The sequence below is a fragment of the Sorex fumeus genome, unplaced genomic scaffold, assembly GCF_029834395.1.
Source record: "Sorex fumeus unplaced genomic scaffold, SorFum_2.1 ptg000018l, whole genome shotgun sequence".
Lineage (NCBI taxonomy): Eukaryota > Metazoa > Chordata > Mammalia > Eulipotyphla > Soricidae > Sorex > Sorex fumeus.
Genome location: NW_026606075.1, coordinates 6,267,030 through 6,293,383, shown reverse-complemented (window position 1 = coordinate 6,293,383; position 26,354 = coordinate 6,267,030). Strand labels below are relative to the sequence as shown.

At 41.6% G+C, this 26,354-nt stretch overlaps 1 protein-coding gene across 1 annotated transcript in view; it reads right to left on the bottom strand.

The window, feature by feature from the left end:
• Positions 1-4,648: 4,648 nt before the first annotated feature.
• Positions 4,649-26,354, bottom strand: part of SPATA9 (spermatogenesis associated 9) — a 30,742-nt gene continuing 9,036 nt past the window's right edge. The window contains exons 4-5 of the mRNA XM_056112555.1: positions 6,653-6,748; positions 4,649-5,024 (exon numbers count right to left, since the gene is read on the bottom strand). Of these exons, the coding sequence (XP_055968530.1) occupies positions 4,740-5,024; positions 6,653-6,748 (381 nt within the window). The 3' untranslated portion in view covers positions 4,649-4,739. The remainder of the gene's footprint in view (positions 5,025-6,652; positions 6,749-26,354) is intronic.

Sequence of the window (26,354 nt, the reverse complement as noted above, 5' to 3'; positions counted from 1 at the left end):
CTCTTTCAGGGTCAGGGGAATGAGAGCCATTGCACTTACTGGTTTTGGCATATCGAATATGCCATGGATAGCTTGCCAGGCTCTGCCGTGTGGGCGAAACACTCTCAGTAGCTTGTCAGGCTCTCCGCGAGGGATAGAGGCCTTTAGGGCAGTCTCTAATCGTTCTTGTAGGTGTTCCCATGGTTCAAACCATATTTAACTCCTATCAAATATGGTGTGGCAATCCTGGACGATGGGTATTAAGTGTCTTAAGATGTGTCCGGAAAGCATCCTGGAACGTGGCGGCAGCTGGGTAGTGGAGGTAGTGGATGTAGTAGAGGTCTGCCAGTGAAGTATTTATCTGGTACCAGTAGGGTGGGTCTTCTGTGTGGAATCCCTGGGTCGCTGGCGGTTGGTGGAAGCAGACAGGGCAGGGTAGGGTGGGGTTCCTGGTTTTAATCCCTTGGTCACCTGTGGTTGGTGGGAGCAGGAAGAGGATCTTCTCCTACCATTTCTGTCCTTTGCCAACTACAAGACCAAGAAGACTGCTCTCCGACATCCTGATGGATCTATCACATCTTCTAGAAGGGCAATGGAGAAGATTATCCATGACTTCTATTCGAATCTCTTTGATAGCCACGTCCACCTGCCCACATACCAAATTCCTCAGGATGGATATGTCATTCCCAATGTTCACCCTTCCGAAATCCGACACGCCATTTTGTCGGTAAAGAAACGAACATCACCTGGCCCAGACAAGGTCACACCCGAAAACCTAAAGAATCTGCCATCAGTACTCATCAATACATTGGCTTGGCTCTTCACACTCTGCATGTCTGAATGCAAGGTTCCGTCCCAATGGAAAACCAGCAGGACTGTACTACTGTATAAGAAGGGAGACATCCACGACATTGGCAACTATTGCCCAATCTGCCTATTGTCTGTCATCTATAAACTGTTCACTCAAGTCATCCTGAATAGGATTGGCAGAACAGTAGATGAAGGACAACCATGCGAGCAAGCCGAGTTACGAAAAGGATTCAGCACCATCGACCATATCCACACGATAACCAAGCTCATTGAGGTTTTCTGGGAGTTCAAGATGCCGCTCTGTCTAACGTTCATTGATTCTGTTGAGACAAAAGCAGTCATCGAAGCCCTTGCCAATCAGGGCATTCAAACTCAATACATCAGTATCCTCCGTGAACTGTATTACGGATTCATTACCAGGATCTCACCATTCTACAAAAAAGTGATCATTGATGTCAAGAGAGGGGTTCGGCAGGGGGATACCATTTCAGTGAAACTCTTCAGTGCCACCCTCCAGAATGTCATGCAATGACTGGAATGGGAAGGAATGGGAGTGAAGATAGATGATCGGCAGCTATACCACCTCTGCTTTGCTGATGACATCGTTCTAATAACACCAAACATTAGCCAAGTGGCACAAATGTTGCCTGACCTCGACCTTGAGTGTGGAAAGGTTGGACTACAGCTGAATCTTGCGAAGACAATGTTTATGAGAAACAGTCTTATTCCTGACATTCCTTTCGCTCTCAATGGAATGAACATCTCCAAATGCAACAGTTATGTGTACCTAGGTCGAGAAGTCAACATGACAAATGACCTGGCACCCGAGCTGTGCAGGAGGAAGAGAGCGGCTTGGAATGCCTTCAAGAGCGTCAAAGAAATAGCTAAGAGGATGAAGAACCTCAGGCTCCAGGCACATCTCTTCGTTTCCACTGTTCTTCCTGCATTAACATATGCCTCAGAGACCTGGGCCCTACACAAACAGGATGAGAACACTATTCGGGTTTCCCAAAGAGGAATCAAAAGAGCTATGCTTGGAGTATCACGCTTCACTCAAATGAGAGAAAGAATTCGGAGTTCTGACCTCTGTTGATGGTCAAGAATCACGGGTACTGTCTTTTTTGCCAAGGTGTCGAAAATCAGATGGGCTGGACACATAATGAGATTTGGAAACGATCTCTGGACTAGAGCCGTTACCAACTGGATTCCACGGGACGTCCAAAGATTGCGTGGCCACCCACCTACGAGATGATCAGACTTCTTTGTCAAGACCCTGAATAATCGGTTTGAGGCTCTTCATGTTCCTAGAAAGAGCAGACACCATTGGGCTACACTAGCACGCAGAGTGATGAATGGAGACATTACTGGCATCCGCTTGAGCAAATCGATGAGTAACGGGACATCAAGTGATCAAAAACTGCAAACGTCTTAGCAAACTGGGAATAAAGACTTTTTTTTTTAATCTAGTGGAGGGCAGCCATCTGCTCCGTGAGTGAACATCATATTCATTGGCAAAGTGCTGAGAAATGTTTTGTCTTTTAAAGAATCTCCCTTATGATTCTTGTTAAACTGGCTTCAAGGCAATGAATTCCCTACGTTTTGGCCTTCCGTGAATCTTTGAACTATTCCTTCAAATTTAAATGATAATCTAGGTGGATAGGCAATTCCTGGTAAGGTGTTCATTTCTCTTTAAATCTGTATCCCTTCATGCCCTTCCGGCTCTGAGTTTCTAATTTGATAGATCTGTGCACTTTATCGACTTTCCTTTGTATGTAAATTCCTGAGGGTGGCGTGGGGTATGACTGGACCATATCCTGTGCTCAGAGCTTAGTTCTGACTCTGCACTCAGGGATCCCTCCTGAAAGGGCCAAGTGAACCATATGTGTTGCCAAGGATCAAACCCAGCTTGGCTGCTTGCAAGCCAAGCACCTGACTGTCCTCTCTCTCTAGTCCTTGGAAATTCCTGTTTGGATCTTGTGGCTTTCAGTATTCTGTCTCCATCTTTGTTACTCTGATTATAATGTGTCTTCGAGTTTTTCTCTTTGGGCTTACTTTTGCCCTCAAGTCCCTGTATGTCGACTCTGAGAAATTTTTGTTTTGTTCTTGAGCCACTCCCAGCAGTGCACAGGGCTTACTCCCTCTCTGTGCTCAGGGCTCACTCCTTGGGGAGGCAGGGCAACCCTATGGGGTGCTGGGAATGGAACCCAGCTGCCAGGTTGACCACCTGCCAGACCACCTACCCACAGTATTATCGTTTGAGTCCCAATTCTGGGAAAGGCTTCTCTGTGATTTCAACTAGCTGTTCTTCGTCAAATGTGCCTTTCTGTTCTTCAGGAACTCCCATATTCTTACCTTGTTGCTCTTGAACTCATCCCCCGGTTCTCTGATATGCTGCTCATTTCCTTTCTACCTATTCTCCACCTTCTGTCATTTTCTAGAGGTTTCCTCCACCTCGTCTTAGAGCTCCTCATTATTTTTCTCAGCTGCGGTTGTTCTGCTGCTCAGATCTATGGAGGTTTTTATATCACACCATATTCTTCATATCTTTGCTTACAGTTTTCTCATTTCTGCTCCCCTAATTTCTTATGCCTTCCTGACTACCTGTGGCGCCATGTCTTTGAGTTCACTAACTCAAAGAGCTTTCTATGCTACTTGCAGTCACTGAGCTTGGTGGGCTTCTGTGTATCTTCCCCTTGTGTTTGCTGTGTCCTGCTAGGCTGAGGGTGAAGCCTTATACGTATTCCCCCTGGGAGTCTCTGAGGGATTAGGCTAGGTGCTCTTCTCCCTTCCTGTCTGTCTTCCCGCAGTGACGGGAAGTACAACTGTGAGCTGGTTTAGAAAATGTGGAGGTTGGGGTTGGAGCCACAGCACAGCGGGTAGGGCGTTTGCCTTTACACGGCTGACCCGGGTTTGATTCCCAGCATCCCATATGGTACCCCCAGCCCCCAGCACTGCCAGGAGTAATTCTTGAGTGCAGAGCCAGGAGTAAGCCCTGTGCATCGCTGGGTGTGACCAAAAAGCAAAAAAAAAAAAAGAAAGAAAGAAAAGAAAGAAAGAAAGAAAGAAAGAAAGAAAGAAAGAAAGAAAGAAAGAAAGAAAGAAAGAAAAAGTGGAGGTGGTCTGCCAAGAAGATAGTAGTGGAGGCTGCCAGGACCCAGCTAGAAGGGATGGGAATCTGCTTCCAGTCCCCAAAAGGCCCCTGGACATCAGACTGGAGGTTAATCTCACCTCAGGAGCTGGAGGAACAAGCAGAGGTCAGGCTATATGAGATCCTGCGGAAATGGGAGAGGGCAGGCATGAAGACTGATATTTTATTTTCTGAGTGTATTCTATGTATGAATTATAGGTCCTTCATCACTTTAAACATGAGGTATAAAAGATAAGATAACTGCCAGACTAAACCATATAGATGGGAAAAATCAACATTCTTTTATTGTCTCTGAAAAACATGGAGCATTTTGATAGTTTTTCCTGCTCTCAGATACATTACGGAATCAAATCTTTATTAAAAACATATTATAAATACACCAGGTTATAAACTACATTATAAAGCCTAAGCTATAAGAGACAAAATGTTCTCATTCATTAAAAATATCATACATTGGGGCTGGAGCGATAGCACAGCAGAAAGGGCGTTTGCCTTGAACGCAGCCGACCAGGGTTTGATCCTCAGCATCCCATATGATCTCCTGAGCACCGCCAGGACTAACCCCTGAGCATGGCCGGGTGTAACCCGAAAAGAAAAAAATATATATATCATACATCAACAAATATTATACATCATGGTTCTTTTTATTTTCTTTATCATAAATATGAAGGACTAGAGAATGATATTTTAATTGTATCAGTAGTAAGTACATCTTCTCCTTTTAAACATAATAGTCAGAATATGAAAGCTAGTCTCCCAGTCTGATAAGGTGAAATGTCATTAGATAACTCTTAAGCCCTGCTCATTCATTCAGTTCAGTTGATTGGTCAAACACAGAATGTAAAACCTGGATGTTATCACACATGTTAGTGACAGGAACTTTGGACTGAGTTGAAATATTTTCTGGCTTCTCCGGTAAGGATCTGTAAGATTTCGCTTTGATTTCTTCATCAGGAAACATAGGTTCAGAGAGCACAGGCTCAGAAAAGGCTTTTCTAGGCTTTTCACTCTCTCTGTTTTGCCTTATGGACTCTTCTTCTTGGAATATTTTCTTTACTTTCACCAGCACGGCGTTGACACAAACTGTCTAATAAAAAATATTTTTTTGGTAAAGTTTCTTCTTAAGCCACAAAATTTATAGATTAAAAAAGACCAACAGAATGTTTACCATTTCATCTATGGACTTCAGCATTTCCTAATGAAGCACTTCCTTTCAGGACTACCCAGCACATGACAGGTTATCAAGTGAGAGCTTTTGTATTCTAAATATATCACCATAATCTACAAAGAAATCTGGAGTCTAGCACGCTTCAGTAAAGATATGTGTTACATTTGTTCTGATGCCTTGTTTTACATCTTTTGATTTGATCGAAATATTTTCTTTATTCCCCTAATTTAGTCAAATGAAGCATTTTATGAATTTTTCCTGAAATAAGTTAATATAGTAAAGTAGGCTTTTTTGGTTTATACTCCTCCCAAATTTATTCATAGCTATGTGTAGAGCATATATGTCTTAGTAAAATTTGAGTACACTAATAGACGAACCTGATGATTCATGACAAACTGATGATTTCTAAGCAAACATGACTTTTTTTTTCAAGAATGCCATTAAGGGCCAGAGAGATAGGACTGCAGATAGGGTGCTTGCTTTGTATGCACCTGACTCAGGTTCAGTACCCAGTACCACATATGGTGGCCTGAGCACTGGTGTGCCACCGCTCCCTGTCTCAAAAAGAAAAAAAATGCTATCCAGTGTCCTAAGCAGTACTAAAACAAAACAGAGAAAAAATAATAGGAAATTTGAAAATCACTAAGAACTGTATACTTTAAAGTTATTCTGAAAGTTTACTAAATATGAACATGATTGTAATACCAAATTCTTAAGGCAAGCAACAAGAATAATCCATGAAATATGAGAACACTGAAACTAATTTATTTTTCCAAAGTAATATGGAAAAATTATTATTTTCTCAAGGAAATATGATAGACTTATATGGGGTGCTGGGGATGGAACCCTGGCCAGCGGCATGCAAAGCAAGCAACCTACCTGCTGTACTATTGCTCTAGGTCTAATGAACACTTTTGAATGACAGTACTTGTGCTTCAAAAAATGTATTTGTATTCTCCAAGCCATACACCTGAATTATGGGATACTGAATTAACCATGATACAATGATACAATGATTGGAACAAAAGGATAGCTTAACAAAAACTAAACTAAAATGTACTATCCAAAATCCTCAGGTTGTAATAAGCTTTATAAAAACAAAAATGACATTAGATAAGCAAAGTTGGCTTCGGTGTGTTGACTTGGCTTGTCCTCAGAAAAATACATTCTGAGATAAAATTATCTTGTGCAGTAAGAGCATAGCACCATGATTTGTGGATTTACAATACATCCTATTACTGTAGCACTGTAGCACTGTCCTCCCGTTGTTCATCAAATTGCTCGAGCAGGCCCAGTAACATCTCCATTGTGAGACTTGTTGTTACTGTGTTTGGCATATCGAATACGTCACAGGTAGCTTGCCAGGCTTTGCCCTGCGGGCAAGATACTCTCGGTAGCTTGCCGGCTCTTCGAGAGGGGCAGAGGAATCGAACTCCGGTCGGCCGGGTCGGCCACTTGCAAGGCAAACGCCCTACCCACTGTGCTATCACATCCTATTACATAAAATAAATATATTTATTTCTACATTTAAGTATTTTAGTACTTACCAAGTAAATTAGCACCGCATATGAAACACACATTATACTAGTTAAGGCCGTCTTTGCTGGAAAGGAGATTATTTCCAACAAAGAACCTTTTCTGACCTGAAAAAAAACAGAAAACAGTTTTCTTACAGAAAAGTTTTTTTCTGTCAAAACGTAAGATTTTATAATGCTGTAAAATGAAAAATATTTCTAAATAAAATTATCTACCTTAGATCTGTTTGTTTTTTAATCTGAAACATCTACAAACGCAAAAAGAAAATTTGCGTTTTCAAAATTTAAATTACATTTTTGCATTTCCAAGTGTCCTCAGTAGGGGGTGCTGCCGTGCACAGGAGAAAAACAAGCTTTGAATTCGTTCATTATTCTTTACAAAATTATTCACCTCCTTCAATTAAGCAAACAGTAATCAGAATCCTGAGCATTTCCTGGAGATTAATGACCTGCTTGGAAATATTAATCATGAGACTGCTTAAAGCCAGCATTACCCGTAGATAATCATTAAGCTTTGGGAAATGCTGTGTTCATAGCACGATTTTTCAAAAGCTAGAGTTTTACATGAATAATCTATCTTTCAGAGGGCTCTAATATTTCTGGTAATTGAGGGGTTCTGACCTCAAGCACATTAATAAAATGGATTCTGTTTAAGAGAATCTTCCTTTTTTTTTTTTTTAAGGTAACAAAGGAGGCCTGAAACAAACCACCTTTGTTGCCTTAAGCAGGAAAGGAAATGAGGGCATTAAGAAAAACATTCCCTTCTCTTCCAGCAGGGAAGAAGCCCTTAGCTATGCTGCTTGCAAGTGAGCACCCTGATGGCTTCAGAGAGCGCTCCAAAGGAAGACTGTAGCTAATAAAACCACGTCTATGCACAATTAGCATGCACAAAAACTACAGTGTGCTGTGTTCACTGAAGAGTTAAAACAAAGGAAACCAAATCAATGATCACAACGTGGGATAGTATTGCATAGTATGTTGCAGTGTCTTCTAAGGTGCTTCCGCAGAAAGTATGGTAACCTTTTATTGAACATTGATTGGCACTGTGTCACTGTCCTGCTGTATGTACTTGTAGGATACTGCATTGTTGGGTGCTGTCACTAGAAAGAACAAATCTGTTCATCATAATTTCCTTTTCTCAGGAGAATTCTGAAACCAAAAAATACTAATGTAGCCTAATAAAGAGGGCCTGGGAAATGGGGAAGTGCCTCCTTAGTCCTTACTTTTGAGGCCATACCAACTCCGACATACAGGGACATGTAGGTCCAGTTGTGCCTGATTCTCTTCATAACTTAGCCTGGAAAATTTCCCAGAGCCCTGGCTTCTGGAAAGAGTTTCCAGGAAATGAAGCAGCTGTTGCTTTTTCCCTCTTGCTAGAGGAACAAAAATGATAGTGTTTGATTGCAGTGAATCTTACGATTAGACGACAAGGCAACAAACACGCAGAACAGATGTTAGAAAAAAAAAAAAGCAGATACACTCCAACAAAACTTCTCCTGGCAGAATGGGGGATTCATGACTCTGGGGGTGTATGAATGCACACTGGGAGGTCCATATTGAGGAACTGGCAGCCACATCTGATAAAAATAAGCTACGTCTGCACGAATGCAGAATTACCCTCTTTCCTTACATCTTTCTTTTTCAGATTTTCCCTTTCATGTAAAAGTCACTATGACAGATTCATTTTGAAGTAAATTATGTATTTGATATACTGACTTCTAAAAATAATTTTATATGTTGCCTTATTAAGAAAACATTAATAAATCCCTACTATTCCTGTAGCAAAGCATCTCTGTAGAAAGCGTATTTCCCCCAACGTTTACGTGGCCACTGGCAAGTCACCGTTTTTCAATTTTATAACTCACTTGCAATGCATGTTTTTCACATTATAAGCCAGTTTGTTTAACTTCTGGCTTGCTATGAACAGAACTAGTGTATGGTTGAAAACTAAGGCATATAAACAGAAATTTGATAAATTAGAGGATTTATTTCAATTATTCCTCCGTCCCTCTCAGAGAGCCCTGCAAGCTACCGAGAGTATCCCGCCTGCATGGCCAAGCCTGACAAGCTTCCTGTGATGTATTGGATATGCCAAAAACAGTAACAACAAGTCTCACAATGGAGACGGTACTGGGCCTGCTCGAGCTAATCAATGAGAAATGGGAGCACAGTGCTACAGTGCTATTTTGGTGCATTTTAAAAAATTAGCTTAATTTATTGTTACATTAATTCTATTTTATTCATCTATTTAAATTTAAAGAATCCTGTATTCAATATTTGGCTCATTTATTTTTTTTTAAACTTTGGTATCATTAATATATAATGATATAACATGAAGGGCCTCAAACCGATCGTTCATGATCTTGACGAAGAAGTCTGACCATCTCATTTCCTCGCAGGAGGAAGAGAGCGGCTTGGAACGCCTTCAAGAACGTCGAAGAAATAGCTAAGAGGACGGAGAACCTCCGGCTCCGGGCACATCTCTTTGATTCCACTGTTCTTCCTGCATTAACATATGCCTCAGAGACCTGGGCCGTACGCAAACAGGATAAGAATGCTATTCAGGTCTCCCAAAGAAGAATAGAAAGAGCTATGCTTGGAATATCACGTTTCACTCAAATGAGAGAAAGAATCCGGAGTTCCGACATCCGTCGACGATCAAAAATCAGGGACGCTGTCTTGTTTGCCAAGGCGTCAAAAATCAGATTGACTGGTCACATAATGAGATTTAAAGACGACCGTTGGACTAGAGCTGTTACTGACTGGATTCCACGGGATGTCAAAAGACCGCGTGGCCGCCCACCTACCAGATGGTCAGACTTCTTCGTCAAGATCATGAACGATCGGTTTGAGGCCCTTCATGTTCCCAGAGCGAACAGATGCCATTGGGCTACACTAGCACGTGACAGGGACAAATGGAGACGTTACTGGCGCCCGATCGAGCAAATCGACGACTAACGGGAAGTTAAGTGATTTAAGTGATTAAGATATTTGGAAAGTAAAAGATATTTTAGTTTTTAAACTTCCACTTATTTTGACTGCCGCACCTCATTAAAATACCTTTTTATCTTATTTTCATTAATAATTCGTTCACCAAAAAGGCAAAGTCTAATGAGTTTAGAAAATCAAGACCCGCTGAGAGATGAGTAACTGCAGAGGAGATAGAAATCTGCGACTCCAGAAGGATGCAGAATCACCTGCTCAGCCTAGCTCACGTCACTCAAGGTCAAGTCACTGATGGAAACCAGGGAGGGACAGGGGAAGTAGTTTCTTTGAATAGACCCAGAAACTGTGTAGGTACAGGGCCATGTCCTGTGCTTGGCAACCCTCCATACTCACGAGCAAAGGAAAGAGTGTCCAGAGTCAAGAGAGCTATTTGGCTCTGTTTGTTCCAGTGATAAATCTTGTGGGACTTGTTCGTGAATAAGCTCTCTGTCACGTGGGCCTGGAAACGCTTAGGGGCCCCAGACTCTTGGCCAGCCTGGAGAAGTATGTCTTTAAGAGTCTGGTGGCTCAACTTTCTAGAAATTGTCCCTTTTCCCTAAGCTCTAAACTTAGACCACCCAAAATAGCCTCACAGCAGGCCTGACAAGGACCTGATATATTACTTCCTGGTATCTGTAAGGTTTCCTGTGCGAACCCCAAGCCGGAGTCCAGCTGGAAAACTTAGAGGGGTGGGAGGCAAGGAGAAAATTCGTTTCAGTCCCAGACCTTGATCCTGAAATAAGGAACACAAGTTTGCAGCGCTCTGCCTAATGGCACAGGCGTTTCAAAGGTGAATCTTTTCTTCATTCTTGCCCATGTTTTGCCTCTAGCACTCCAACAGTACACATATAAAGTACAAACAGTCCTCTCTCAGGCCATTATAAGGAGGATCCTGTCACAGAAGAACTCTAGGTCCCCTGCTCTGCCTGCCAAAGTCAACAACTCTGTCTGGGGCTTGATGCATCTTGGCTGAAGTCAGCACGAAGCTGATTATCTAGGTCACTGCCGCCCGCCCGGGGCAGCTTAGAGGCTCACCATTCTGTAAATCCTGCTGCTGGGGATGCTAGAATGCCCAGCACAAACGTTTTTCATTCCTCAGGCCCCTTGTTTATAAAGCTTGCAATATATCACTGTAGTCCCAGCAGTGCTGAACTAGAATATAAGCAGCACTAGACTTAGGATAGGTGCAAAGAAGGTCTCTCGTCCCACCCTCTCTCCCCCTCTCTCGTCTTCCTCTCTCCCACTTTCCCTCTCTCCTTCTTCCCCTCTCTCCCTTTCTTTCCCTCCCACTCTCTCACTCCCTCACTCTTGTCCTTTCTCCCTCTCAACTCCCCACCTCTAATTTTCACCACACCTTCCATGGTGCTTAAGGGCCATTTTTTGGTTCTGTTCTCTTGGATCACGCCTGGCAGTACTTAGGGGACCATAAGAGATTGCCGTGGATTCTAACTAGATCAGCTTTATGCACGTGCCTTTAACCCCTGTACTCACTCTCTTCAGCCCAAGGACGACTCTTTTAATAAGATGGCCAATTGGAAGGGCCTGAACCCAGATATCCCTGTTCACAGCAAAATCATTGAAATCTACTTAGGTCCCTTACATCAGTTGGGTCTTCAATATACTTGTGCTTGGCACAATATCTCAATGCGTTAAGATATACAGGACATGCACTACAGCTAGGCATCCAATCAGAAAGGCTGGCTAGAATGTTAACTCCTGTGTACATAGCACATTCCCTAACTCCCAAGAGAAGCCCATTCTTTTACGCTTCGTTCAGATCACGTCAGAGAACTGAAACTGCCATAGTCCAGTGTGTCTAATGAATCTGCTTCTATCTATGTTTTTGAAATGGGTGATCATAGATACAGAATAGCTGAAGAATCTTGCTAGAAATATGTAATCTCCTCATCAGCCACCCTCCAGAACTCACGGCTGCTTCTCCCGGAAGGGAGCATAAAACGAGGCCCCCATATCCATGCCACTGGACTCTGCACCAGGCTGTTTTCTCTCAGGGTGCCCCAGATGGGGGGAGGGAGAGAGCACTTCCCTCCCCAAGGGACCCAGCCCCGGCAGCTGACCTCCACTACCCAACCACTGCCCTGCCATGCTCCAGGCCGCTTTCCACACGCTCGGACCGAGACTCACATATGAGTGAACATATTCCTGGACACATCATAAGACACTCCCTACCCATTTTTCATAATTACTACACCATATTTGAATATTTGATGGGGTTCAGACAGTAGGCAACAAATCAGAGAGGGAAATATATATATATACATATATATATATATATATGTATACCTCTCAGAGAGCCCAGCAAGCTATCAAGAGTAGAGTATCCTGACCGCACTGCAGAGCCTGGCAAGCTACCCATGGCATATTCGATATGCCTAAAACAGTAACAATAATGAATCTCATTCCCCTGACCCTGAAAGACCCTCCAATACAGCAGCGTTGGGAAAGACGAGTACAGAGAGCCTGCTAAAATCTCAGGACTGGGATGAATGGAGATGTTACTGGCTTCTGCAGAAGTAAATCGATGAACAATGGAATGAGAATGATACAGTGATACAATAATATAAGGCTCTAGATAACGATGCCTCTTTCCATTCTTCATCATAATCAGAGCAGTGATGAAACACAGCACATGAAGATCTTCGACACTTGCCTTCCGATGACTAAGCAGGCCGCTCACTTTCCTAGGGCCAAGTCTCCCCAGTGATATCCTCCTGGCATCCATGGAGCACGTCCCTGACAGCTCCCCCCTTTCACATCTGCACATTGGCTGACAGGCAGCCTGATGATGTTGGATGAAGGCAGGCTGAATCCCACTCGGCAAAAGCATGTTGTCCGTTTGGAAAGGCGCAGTCCAGGAGCGCAGCTGCTCCATGCCGACAGATCTCAGCACTCTAGTACCATGCAACTCCCCTGTCTTCCGTCCCCACCCAACATCATACCTCGTACCCTGCTCTGTTCCTTTCATTGGCCAGGTCATTGCCTTCACTCATACTTCCATATTGGTTGCCACAGAGTCTGTGGGTATTAGACATTCTCTTTTTTTCCTCGCTGCAACTTAGTTTCTTCTACCTGGCAGTTTTTTTGGGGGGAGGGAGGGCACATTTAGGGGTGCTCAGAGCTTAGTCCTAGCTCTATACTCGGGGGTCACTCTTGGTGGGGTTTGAGCGACTGTAAGTTCACAAAGTAAATCACGACGGGTAGTGGAGGAGTTGCTGCTGCAACGTGTATGTGTGTTCGGTGGCCCAGAGCTGCCTCCCCACATCCCCAGGGCTCCCCAACAGAGAGACAGAGAGATGGGGAGACAGGGGACCACAGTCTGATGGTGAAAATAGCCCGTTCAATGCAGAGTCACTAGCATACTCATAGAACATCTGAAGGGGGGTTGAAGTAAGGACCTAGGTGTGATTGGTCATTTACATAGATAAACACTTGGCAGAGGAAATTCTGTTGGGGAGATCAACTCTAGAAGACACTGTGTCTCCCAGGGACATCTGCATAGCTTTTACCTTTCCCTCTAGTTGTATTAGTTACCAATCTTTGCAGTTGTTTAGATAAACACAGTAAGAGACAAAGACCCCAACACTTAGTTCTCTGGGCCGAGAGCAAGCAAGACCTTTGCCGTAAATCTCAGACTAAGCCTTCAGACCAGTTCAGCTTGTCCTTCCCATGGGGGTTCTGACTCTTAAGTTGTAACAGTTTGCATCAAGACCATGCATTTATGTTTTCTTTAATGTTCTATTTCGATGCCGGGTAGCTTTGCCACTCACCCTGGGGTCCATCCCAGTCCCACGGTGAGTCCTCCCTTTTGGGGTGTTAGGAACTACAGCAACTGAAACCTGAGTCAAGTAATTATAACCAAGTAATTATGCCCAGAGCAGATATATTTCAGAGTCAATCAACTCCCAAATATTAGGAGCATAGGATGAATGGTCTTTCTGTGTTTAATCAAAGAACATTGTTCTGTAGTAAGTAAAGGCCCTCCCATTGATCATCGATTTGCTCGAGCGGGCCCAGTAACGTCTCCATTGGAGGCTTTGTTGTTACTGTGTCTGGCATATCGAATACGTCACAGGGAGCTTGCCAGGCTCTGCCCTGCTGGCGAGATACTCTCGGTAGCTTGCCGGACTCTCCGAGAGGGGCGGAGGAATCGAACTCGGGTCAGCCATGTTGGCTGCGTGCAAGGCAAACGCCCTACCGCTGTGCTATCGCTCCAGCCCATTGCTCTGTAGTAAAATATAAAAAGGTTATAGGGGAAATAGAAAAGCGGGTACAAATATACAGCATTTCAAATACAAAGCAGTATAAATACAAATTCAGAATTACCAGAAAGTTTTGGCTTACAAGTAATCAAGACTGACTTGGGGAACTGTGACAATGAGAGGTAAAAGACAAGGGAAAGGTTAAAGATAAACTTTAACTAAGTTAGGGATGCTAGCAAGAGCCTGTCAAACTTCTCAGAGGGCTATTCACTGATGATGCCTAAAGCACTGAGGGTCAATATCCAACATAAAGGAAAGGTTGAAGATAGACTTTAACCAAATTAGGGATGTTAGCAAGGGCATGATAAGCTTCTCTAGGAGGAGGAAAGGGGTAATTCACTGGTGAAGGCTAAAACAGTTAGGGTTGATACCCAACACCTTAGGGACCATATATGGTACTGGAGATCAAACATGGGTTGGCTGCAAAAGAGGCAGGAACCCTACTGGCTGGACTATTGTTCCTGTCCTACTCGGCAATTCTGATTGGCCACTTGGTACTGTGCATTAGCTCTTGGTAGTTCTTGGTACTGGATATTAGCTTTTGAAGCCTGTTCTGAAACTGTTCCCACTAGTCTCATTCCAGCCACGTGGAGCGACAAATATTCCCTAAGTAAGAAAGGCTCTCTCTTGCCTCCACATCTCAGTAGACATTGTTCTGTTCCTGGTCTGAGATCTCCTGTTTCTTCATCTGAAAATTTCTTCCTCTTACTGTTCTGGGATTCAGTGTTGTCCCTCAAACTTATGCCAACACTCTGGAACCCCGTGTCCCTTTCTGATGCCTTCACATTGCCCCTACACACTTTGATCTTGTGCTTACTACACTCGACTGCCATTGTTCTCTTGCCAATCATTCTCCACAGTCCAAAAGGCAAGGGGAGAACACTTATGAATCACTTATAATTAAATGGTAGTTTTCTATGTCAGCTTTTCAATAAATATTCATTGAATGAATGAACAATTAAAATTATTCTTCACTTAAGGACTATGCGTTAATCCAGGCAATCATTTCTGCCCAGAGGGGAAAGGGTGTTGCTCCCTTCCGCCCTCCTCCCTCTGGAAAGAAAGATGGCGGCCACATGGGAGCTTGTGGACAGCAGGTATGAGCCGGGGGTGTGGGGGCGACTAAAACCTCATGGGAAGGGGGGCGTTCTGGTCCGTCCTTCACGCCCTACCGAGGTCACCAGTTGCCCCCCGCGAGCGGCTCTCCAGCACGGCCACGGCCCCAGAAGCACAAGGACTTAATGCAGAACCCAGCAGCTTGGAGCAGAAAAGTGAACGGACTATGCGTTGATCCAGCCCATCAAGTCTGCCGGAGGGGAAAGGGTGTTGCCCCATTCGCCCTCTCCTCTCTGGAAAGAAAGATGGCGGCCACATGGGAGCCTTGTGGACAGCAGGTATGAGCCGGGAGTGTGGGGGCGACTAAAACCTCATGGGAAGGGGGGCGTTTCGCTCCGCCCTTCACGCCCTACCGAGGCCACCGGTTGCCCCCCGCGAGCGGCTCTCCAGCACGGCCAGGACTCCAGAACACAGAAACCAATTTCTTAACTATCTGACTTTCAGTAGAAATACTTCCAGGGTCAATAGGTAAAAGAGCAGAAATCCAAAACCAACATTTAATTCTTGAACCCAGCCGTAGAAAGCAAATCACTTCACAATGCTTTTTCAACATGTCTGATTTGGGGGGGGGGGTAAACTCTAAATAATAGTGGTGAATCTTTTATTGAAACAATGAATCTAATCAAAGCAAATAGAGTGTTAACTAGAATTCATCTGCCTCACAGGGACGGGGAGGGGTGGGGGGTGGGGTTTTATTGGGGTTCTTCATGGTAAAAAATAAGTATTGGTAAAGGGAAATGTGTTTGATATTTGCATGACTGAGACATAAACCTGAAAGCTTTGTAACCTTTCCCACAGTGATTCAATAAATAAATAAAAAAAATTTATTCTTCACTTGCTTCCAAACATAGCCATACTATATTAAAAGTTATTAAGAAGTAAACAGGGCTGGAGCGATAGCACAGCCGGTAGGGCTTACACGCCAACCCGAGTTCGATTCCTCCGCCCCTCTCCGAGAGCCCGGCAAGCTACCGAGAGTATTCGATATGCCAGACACAGTAACAACAAAGTCTCCAATGGAGACGTTACTGGGCCCGCTCGAGCAAATCGACGATCAACGGGAGGGCCTTTACCTTTACCTTTACCTTAAGAAGTAAACTTGAACCATAGAGAGTGTGCTGGAGATAAGGCATTTGCCTTGCGTGCACCTGACACTGTTTTGATCACCAGCAATATACATGGTCCCCTGAGTCCCACCAGGAGTGATCCCTGAGCACAGAACCCTGAGCATCACTGGGTGTGATCCCCAAAAGATACAAAATGTAGTAAACTTGAGGGACATTTGGTATAGGATTAGGGCAGGGGAACTAGTGTTGAGTCTACTTACATACAAAACCCTAGAAATTTTATATAACATTAAGCTCCAAATTTAATCAGAGTGAATTTATACCAAATGAAGAATGAAGGAAGGGAGGAAGGAAGGGAGGAAGGGAGGGAGGGAGGGAGGGAGGAAGGAAGGAAGGAAGGAAGGAAGGAAGGAAGGAAGGAAGGAAGGAAGAGGGAGGGAGGGAGGGAGGGAGGGAGGGAGGAAGGAAGGAAGGAAGGAGTCCTCTGTTCTCCTAAGACTGAAAGGAGAGAAGGAAGGGAAGGAAGGAAGGAGGGAAGGGAGGGAGGGAGGGAGGGAGGGAAAGAAGGACGGCACACTGGGTCCAGTAAAAGGCAAGAAGTGAGTTTCACGTGGGACTGGAATTCCCTCTGGAGAAACCAAGCCCTACACTGGCACCACATAAAAGGGGCCTGGATTTTCCCTACAAGTGTAGTGCAGAAATATCCACGTTGAACAATGAACTAACATAAAGATGTTTATTTTTAAAAATCCCCCTTGAGTAGCAGCTTTCTGTTCAACCCTCCCCACCCAAATAAGAAAGGAAATGATCTACTAAAAACGAGACATTCTAGTTCAAAAGAGAAAGGTGGAATTCTATAAATATATTTAAAAATCACTTTCAAAAAAACTCTAAATATATGCGTTCAAAATGACTAAAGAGTTTGTCTTTCATTTTTAAAGAAACAAATCTGAAAAAATAAACCAACAAACGAAAAAAAAAAAACTCAAGCTTGGGGAACGTAGAAGTTGGGAGGAAGGGTGAGGGTGGGAGTGGGGGATGAAAAACACCAGAATGCAGAATGATAGACCCCTCTTAGGGATGTGTGTGTGGGGAGGGGGTGCACACCAAACTTTCCAGGAGTGGTAAATAGTTTGTCTGAAATTTTAAAATACGTAGAGTTCAGTAAAGAGCATATTATGTACAGATGGAAATAACTGGTTGATGAGAAAACAGATTGGAGAAAATGATTCACGATGCATCAGAAAGATTAAGGAAGGGTCTAGGGTTGGCTCAGTGCCAAACGCACCGACCACGGGAATCTGAGGTTGGAGTCTGATCTCTCTCTCTCTCTCTCTCTCTCTCTCTCTCTCTCTCTCTCTCTCTCTCTCTCTCTCCCTTCCCCTCCCCTCTCCCCTCTCTTTTTTTCTGGGCATTATGGTTTTTAATATTGTAATGAAAGGGTATCATGATTACTTTGTCCAGAGTGACCATTTCCAGGTCTCATTGATATAATGGTTCCTTCTCTGTCTTAACCACACTACCCTCTCCCCGCCACCCTCCCCCCGCCCCATTTGTGTGGCAAGCTTCCTACCATGGATTGGAATTTTGGGCCCTCATTTCTACTGTCTTTGGGTAGTACATCAAGGTATGTATAACAAGAAAACAGACTGGAAAAAAATAATAAAGAGGTGACACTTGAAGAAATAACAGGTAAGAATTTTCCATATTCAGGCAGCACAGTAATTCCCAAGAAAATGAAATTGTTCTGAGGAGTCTGACAAGAGCAAACAGAACTCCAGGTATGCATCTCTCATGGCCAGCAAGCCCTGGCCTTGATGTGTACTGGGAAATGTCTCAGGCACACAGAGAAATGTACAAGAGAGCTCACACATTTGAAAGAAAATAGTTCTTCTTTCCAGTCACAGATAAAATGCGAATTATTTTTTCTTATAATATAACACCACACAGAAGTTCAAATAACAAATCATAGCCTCATGTATCAATAATAATTGAATGAAAGGGGAAGTTTCATAAGGATAAGTACAGTATACTATCATATTATATGTTTAAAATGCACATGACTTAATAAAAGTAAACTTATAATGAAAATATAAAAGTATGCATGAAAATTCTGGCATTGGGACAGAGTATGTGGGGGGGGGGGGGGGCTGGGTGCTTGTCTTACATAGGGTTGAGCTGGGTTCAATTCCCAGAATCCCTTATGGTTGCCTGAACACCACCAGTAATGGTTCCTGAGCGTAGAGCCAGAAATAAGTGCTATGTACCACCAGGTGTGGACCAAAATAAAAAAAAAAAAAAAGGAAAATTCTGGCATCAAATTATGGCGAATGACCGCTGGAGGGAAGAAAAGGAAATGGATTAGGCCATGATTCCTTGTTCTTCTTTTGTTTGTTAGTTCTTGGACCCCACCTGGCCAAGCTAAGGGCTTACTCCTGACTCTGCTCAGGGATCATTCCTGGTGGGATTTGGGAGACCAGAAGAAATGCCACGGATCAAAACCTGGGTTGGCAGTGGACAAGCAAGCCCCCTTCCCACACTATGTCTCCGGCACCACCTGTCTTTCTTTTTAGAGAGGAGATACCTGAAGGTAATGTGACAAATATTACTACCATTATGACTCTGGGTACGGTTTCTGAAAACATTTTAAATGTTTAAATATCTCACTGGTAAGAGCTTTGAAAACTAAAGCCATTAGGAGAGCAAAGGAGAAGAGATTTCACGACTGCTTTTGTGTTGATGTCAGAAGCTAAGGCCAGTCAGCACCAGATCTTTTTTTTTTTTTTACTCTTCTCTATGTGTTTTTATTTTAACAATAGGGAGCACCAGGTCTTAATCCCCAACCTGTTTCTTCCATCCCAGATTCCTGGAATGAGTGATGACAAGTCAACTCAGTGCTTCCCAGCGAATCTTAATGTTATGGGAAGAAGGACAAACAGTGTATTTTATTCTCATTCCAAATCAAATGGAAAAATAGACTGCTTTTCTGCCACTGAATATTTTTTCCCCCTTTATTTTATTTTTTTTTACAGTTGTAGATTTACAATTTTTTGTGCTTGGGTTTCAATTATACAATGATCAGATACCCATCCCTCCACCAGTGCCCATTTTCCACCACCATGGATAATATCCCTCCCACCCCCATCCCCCCATCCCCCCTGTCTCTGTGGCAGGGCAATCCCCTGTGTTCTCTCTCTCCTTTTGGGTGTTGTGGTCTGCAAAAGAGGCATTGGCCACTGAATATTTTTGGAAGACAGTTCTCCATACACACAGGACTCTTATTTGCATATGGATTAATAAGCAAGAGGCATGGTGAGCATCCAGCACGGCTGGGGAGCTAGACAAGTGCCCCTCTAGACCCTCTAGAGATGGGCCTCAAATATGGCAGTGCATGAGGATGAAGTTCCCTCCTTCCCCCTTCAGAGACTCCGAGTCCAGTATTCCAGCGTAATAATGCTTCTCTCTCTGTTTCTCTGTTTCTCAAGGACTCTGTGTCTCTTTCTGTCTCTCCTGATCTTGTATCTCTTGGTTTCTATCTCTGTCTCTGTCTTTTATCTCTCTGTGTCTCTGTCTCTCTCAGCCTCTTTCATTCTGTTTTTTCTGTCACTCCAGTAAGCAAGTGCACCAGAAACCTTACAAAAAGCTGAGTCTCCAGATCCCAGTCAGGACACAGCCCGTCTGGCACATCACGGGACTCTATGGGACCTGAGGCACCAGCTACTGACACAGCAGTTGCTGTTTTTGTTGTGAATAACAAAGAGTGTGCTAGATTCAATGATCTTGTGCCATGTGTGAAAGAGAGAGAGAGAGAGCGAGAGAGAGAAAGAGAGAGAGAAAGCATAACTTTGGACAACTGGTTTTTAAATGCTACAAAAGTCTCATTTCCTTCCCAGATTTCAGAGGGGGAGCAAAAAGATTCTGAATAACAAAACAGACTAGTCTTTCAGTATGGTTTCATGAAAGATACAGAAATTGTCAGAGAGGGAAAATTTTTATATTAACTTCTATAAAATGTAAGGGCCTAATATACAGAGAATAAAAGTAGGCAAAATGCTAAGATCCAGAGAGATGTTTTAATGGGAACTTCAGATTATGCCATTCATCTATATATTTTTTTTCTTTTTTTGGTCACTCCCGGCGATGCTCAGAGGTTATTTCTGGCTCTGCACTCAGGAATCACTTCTGGCGGTGCTCAGAGGACCACATGGGATGCTGGGAATCGAACCCCGGTCGGCCTATCGCTCCAGCCCCTCATCTGTATTTCTGATTATTTAAAATATAAGAACAAGTTGAGAGAATATAGCATTCACAGATTAATCTAAAAATAGTCTCAGTCACCAGGTGTTATCAGGGAGAATTCATTGAATGATGTTCTCAGGCAACTAGAAATTGAAATAGCTTTCATTGGAGGTACAGGCTTGCTTCTGGCCTTCTGTACTCTGGCACAGAAAACAGAACTGAGCCTTGGAGTTTCAGACTAGTAGCAGCCAGACAGGTTCTGTGTCATCCTGCTCCACTAGGGACTATACAGAGGCAGAGATTGTGCAGCTGCTAAGGGTAGGACTAGGGGACTAGAGATGTCACTGAGACCAAGGACAGGCATGGATTTATCCCTCTGTCTGCCTGTGAACCCCATGGAGCAACTCTGGAATCAGTGCAGTTCCTGATCTCATTGTCATTGTCACCCCATCTGCTCCTAGCTACACCAAAGGAAAATTCCAACACTAAAGCCACAGAGCCACCTAAGGAATTTTTTAAAGAAGCTAACCCAGGTGCATAAGCACAAAAATTCTGCAAGCAAATGCTGTAGAAATTAATATGAAATTCTTTAAAGAAAACAGGTTTCCAGAGGGCAAACAAGGACACAGATTTGGAGGATGAATGAAGAAAAAGTAACATAACAAAACTTAATGAACGTAGAAAGTCTCAATGAATAAAGAACGTCTAAGATATCAGGAAATTGCTACACGAGCACAAGGACTACTTAACCAAGGACACTGAAAATATCTAAAAATTTCAAAATTTCTAAAGATTCTGAGTATGAAGAGTCAAAAGAAAATTTATTCTAATATGGAAAGCATAACAAGTAGTTAATGCAGAGAAATGTTAGAAATTAAATATAAAGTAGGGCGTTTGCCTTGCGCGCAGCCAGCCCAGCCAAGCCGGGTTCGATTCCTCTGCCCCTCTCAGAGAGTCGGGCAAGTTACTGAAAGTATCTTGCCCACACAGCAAAGCCTGGCAAGCTACCCGTGACGTATATTTGATACAAGACTTGTTGTTACAAGTCTCAAAATGGAGATGTTACTGGGCCCGCTCGAGCAAATTGAGTGTTTCATATAGAAGAATTAAGACTGAAGGAGGGAAATGGAAGTCTACAAAAAGCTTTATATACATTAGAAAGTTAAACATCAGGTTACAGAAGAGACAGAAGGTAGAGAGAAGAGGGTGGAAGTAATATTCAAAAAAATAATGGCTGGGAAGTTCCCAAACTTAAGGGTAGAACTAACCATAGATACTCAGGAACCTGAGAGAAAACTCAATATTTTCATCAGAAACAATCTACACCAAGATATACTGTCACTAAATTATAAGTCAATAATGAAGAAAACTTTACCTTTTACCTTAATGAAGAAAACATCAAAGACTTACAGAGAAAAAGAGAAAAAGTAACACGTACGGGCATCTATACCGAGTTTTCATCAGGCTTCTCAGGAAAATAAATCTACAGGTTTAAAGAGAGTCTGTTATACTACTGAAAATCAAAAACTTACCAGCCAGATAAAACTACTTTACTTGGGAAAGCTGTCCAGCTAAAACCAACAATCGACCTGCTCTATAGGGAATGTTGAAAGGAGTTCTACATAAAAATAAAAAACAAAACATGATAGAATCTTGAGTAAGAGAAGAAACAATAAAATAGAACAAACACCAAAACAATAATTGGAGACAACAATGAAAAGAAAAAAGGGGGAGGAGGAAAGGACAGAACTGTTACAGAAAAATGATAAGCTGATAGCAGAAAAAAATTCCCTTTTTAGATATAGATGTATGATATAACCCTGATCCCTAATGTTAACTACAAAACAGAAAATTCAAGCAAACACATTTATAAGGAAAAATAGGGGTTGGGGTAGAGAGGAATACCAAGATAAATCATTCACATTAAAAATAAATGGGGCCAGAGTGATAGTACAATGGGTAGGGCTCTTGCCTTGCACACAGCTGACCAGGTTTTGATCCTCCGCATCCCATATGGTCCTCTGAGTACTGCCAGGAGTAACTCCTGAATGCAGAGCTAGGAGTCACTCCCTGAGCATCGCCCAGTATAACCCAAAAAGAAAAAAAAATCACAGAGTAACTCCTGAATGCAGAGCTAGGAGTCACTCCCTGAGCATCGCCCAGTATAACCCAAAAAGAAAAAAAAATCACAAATACATGAGAAAAATAGAAAACAAAAATATAAACAAAACCAAAGATAAAATAATAAGTTAATGTGCACAATACGTCAATAAGCACTCGAAACACAAATAGTCTATACTCTATGATAAAAAGACACAGAATGATTAGGTGGATAAAAAGAGCAGGATCTGAGGCTGGGGAAATGGCTCAAAAAGGCTGAAGCCCACACTTTGCATAAGTGAGGCCCTGGATTAATCCCCACAGCACAGAGTCCCCTGAATAGCCAGGAGTGATCCCTAAGCATGGAGCTCAAGGGTTATTCCTTGAAAACATGAACTCCTCCTGCAAATTTCAGGATCCATCTACACCTATTTTATATTCTATGCCGATAATTATCTCACTAAAGCATAAGGTCTAATGCAAGCTAATAGTGAAAGGCTAGAGAAGGTGTTCATAGCCAGTAATGAGAAAAAAAAAAGATGGAAAAATTACTATTCTCATATATGGTAAAAAGACTAAAGAGACTTTCAACGTAAAATAGATATTAAGAGATAAAGATGGGTAGTGTATATTGATCAAAGGGTCAATCCAGCAATAAGATAAATTGTTCACCAATATATATGACCCAGGAGGCGGGCTCTCAAATTATTAACACTCTTCATGGGCTACACTGACAGTAACATGGTTATAAGGAATCTCAACACACACATATACCAACATCATCCAGACAAAAAAAATGTTAATAAAGAATTAATGGAATTAAGTGAAACTTCTAAAGAGATGGCTTATTACTTAGCAATTTCAATTTTAAAAGAAATGAAATCACCTCCTCAAGTGCTTATGTAATTTTCTCAAGGATAGACCACATGTTGGTTGGAACACAAAAAAAGCTTTAATAAATATGTGAATATTAAACTAATACCAAGCAACTTTCCTGAATGTTATTATATGAGAAATCAACAACAAAATCAAAAAGACTGTCATGTACTTCTGAATTAATTCTTGTATCAATGAGGAAAAAAATTAAAGGAGAAATTTTAAAATTACCTAAATAATAATGAAAACAGACTGGTGAGTTTTCTGTCTTTATGGCACACAGAAAAAGCAGTATTAAAATGACATAATTATATTATTGAAAATCTTTCATTCACCACATTACATCAAACAAGAAAATCTTATGTAAACAATTTAATTTTAAATATGAAGGAACTAGAAAAGGAGAATGAAGTCAAAAGTCAACAGAAAGAAAAACATAGTAGGAATAAAATAACTGTAAAACAAAATACAGTGCAAAAATCAATGAAACCAAGAGTTGGTTCTCTGAAGGGATAAATAAAATTGATAACCTCCTTGCTAGACCGCGTGTGTGTGTGTGTGTGTGTGTGTGTGTGAGAGAGAGAGAGAGAGACAGAGACAGAGACAGAGACAGAGACAGAGACAGAGACAGAGAGAGACAGAGAGAAAGCTAGAGAGAAAAGGGATAAAGTTATAACTGATATTATAGCTATATAAAGTATCATGAGACGACTATGAATAGTTACGTGAAACTGGACAACCTAGAAGAAATGAACACATTTTTTTTAGTAACAAAGCCTTCCCATACTGAGCCAGAAGAAATAAAAAACTTAAATAGACTATAAACAAGTACAGAAAAAAAATGTTTAAATATAGGGGCCGGAGCAATAGTACAGTGTGTGGGGCATTTGTCTTGTGTGCTGTCAGCCTGGGTTTAATCCCCAAACCCCATATGGTCCCCTTAGCACTTCCAGTAATAATCAATCCCTGAGTGCAGAGCCAAGAGTAACCCCTGGGCACTACTGGAGTGACCTCCAAATCAAAGAAAAAATTGTAACCAAAAGTCTCCCTAAGAACAAAGGGCTTTATCTGCAAGTTCCACAAGATTTTCAAAGAAAAATGACTAAACATCTGAACATCCTGATCATACTCTTCAATAAAATTGAAGAGGAGTTAACACTCTCAAACATATTTTATGAAGCAAATATCCAGACAAAAGTATACACAAAAAATAAAATTATAGACACAGGGATGAATGGAGACATTACTGGGCCCGCTCGAACAAATCAATGAACAACAGGGTGATAATGATAGTGATAGTGATTAACATAGCGCAAAGCCCTCAACAATATTTTGGTATATCAAATTAAACAATATGTCTAGAAAATAATTTGCCATGACCTTTTTAACTCTTAAGAATTTTACCTTTGTAAATTGGGGGGGGGGGTTGTTTTTTGGTTTTTTGGCCACACTTGGTTTTGCTCAGGGCTTACTCCCGGTTCTACACTAAAAATTTTTAAATATTTAGAGGAATTTATATCAGGAATGCAAGAATGGTTCAACATATGCAACTCAATTAATGTAATACGCCGCATCAATAAAAGGAAAGATACAAATGACATGACCATATCAATAAACGCTGAAAAAGCCCTTGACAATATTCAGCAACCATTCATGTTTCTCAGTAAATTGAGAGAGACCTTATGTTGGAACATACTTAAACAAAATAGCACCCATATATGGGGACTGGGCAGATAGCTCAAATACAGAGCCACTACTAGCATGTGTGGGCCCTAACACCATGGTGGCCCTTATTATTTGAAAAAAATAAAGTCTATATAAGTCAAATATTGTATTCAATGTTAAACATGGAAAATATTTACTTTAAGATCTAGAGTTAAACAAGGCTGTCTTTTCTCACCACTAGTCTTCAATATGGTTTTTAGAAGTCTTCGCCAGAGCAATTAGACCAAAAAATGATATGAAAGGAATACAAGCTGGAAAGAATTAAAACTATTTCCAGAAGATATGATAATATTATATAGAAAACCCTAAAGATTACACACACACACACAAAACCCTACAAGAAATATATAATGAATTCAGTAAAGTAGGAGATACTAAATCAATACATCAAAATATAATGCATTTCTATATGCAAATAATTAGTTGATAGAAAGGGAACTTAAGAATACAATCTCAATTTAAAAAAAGAATGTAACTGGGGTTACACCTGCATCAAATCAAAGATAAAATTCTGGAGTAAGATTAATAAAGGGAGTAAAAACTAAAATAAATAAGATTGAAAAATTAAAAGAATTTTGTGCTCATGGGTTGGAAAAATAAACATAATTCAAATGGTCATCTCACCTAAACAATATGTAAATTTAATTCAATCCCTATAAAAATATCAGTAGTTTTATTTTTCAAGACAATCTATTAAAAAACTCTAAAAATTATAATTAACCAAAAAAATAAAACCCAAATAATCCCCAAAAAACTCTGAGAATAAAGAGAAAAATAGAGGCATTACACTCTCTTGACTTCAAATTGTAATTAAAAATAATAGTGATATTGTTAGTATTATATATTATGTAATAGTAATTATTCCCCTGTCTGTGACTATTTTTGTTAGAGTTATATTTTATTTATATTATTATTTTGTATTATAGTCACGCAGATCAGTGGAATAAAAGAAAGTCCAGCAATAAACCGATACATATATGTATGTGTGTGTATATTTATATATATATATGTACATACACACACATACATATATATGTGCTGTAGCATATAACCAGTGGAATACTATTCTGCCATTACAAAGATCCAGTCATACCTTTGGGGACAAAATAGTGTTTGAAATAAGTGAAATAAAGACATCAAGGACAATTATATGGCTTCACTCATACGAAATATGAATTACTGAAGCAAATTAACTGACAGGAAACAACAAAACGAGTTCTTATATTTAGTGAAAACTATGGTGGTTACGTGAGAGAAAGAGAAGAGGAAATGGGTAGAAGAGGCAGAGGGGCAGAATGGTGGTGTCATTGGGGGTGGGAGTGGTGT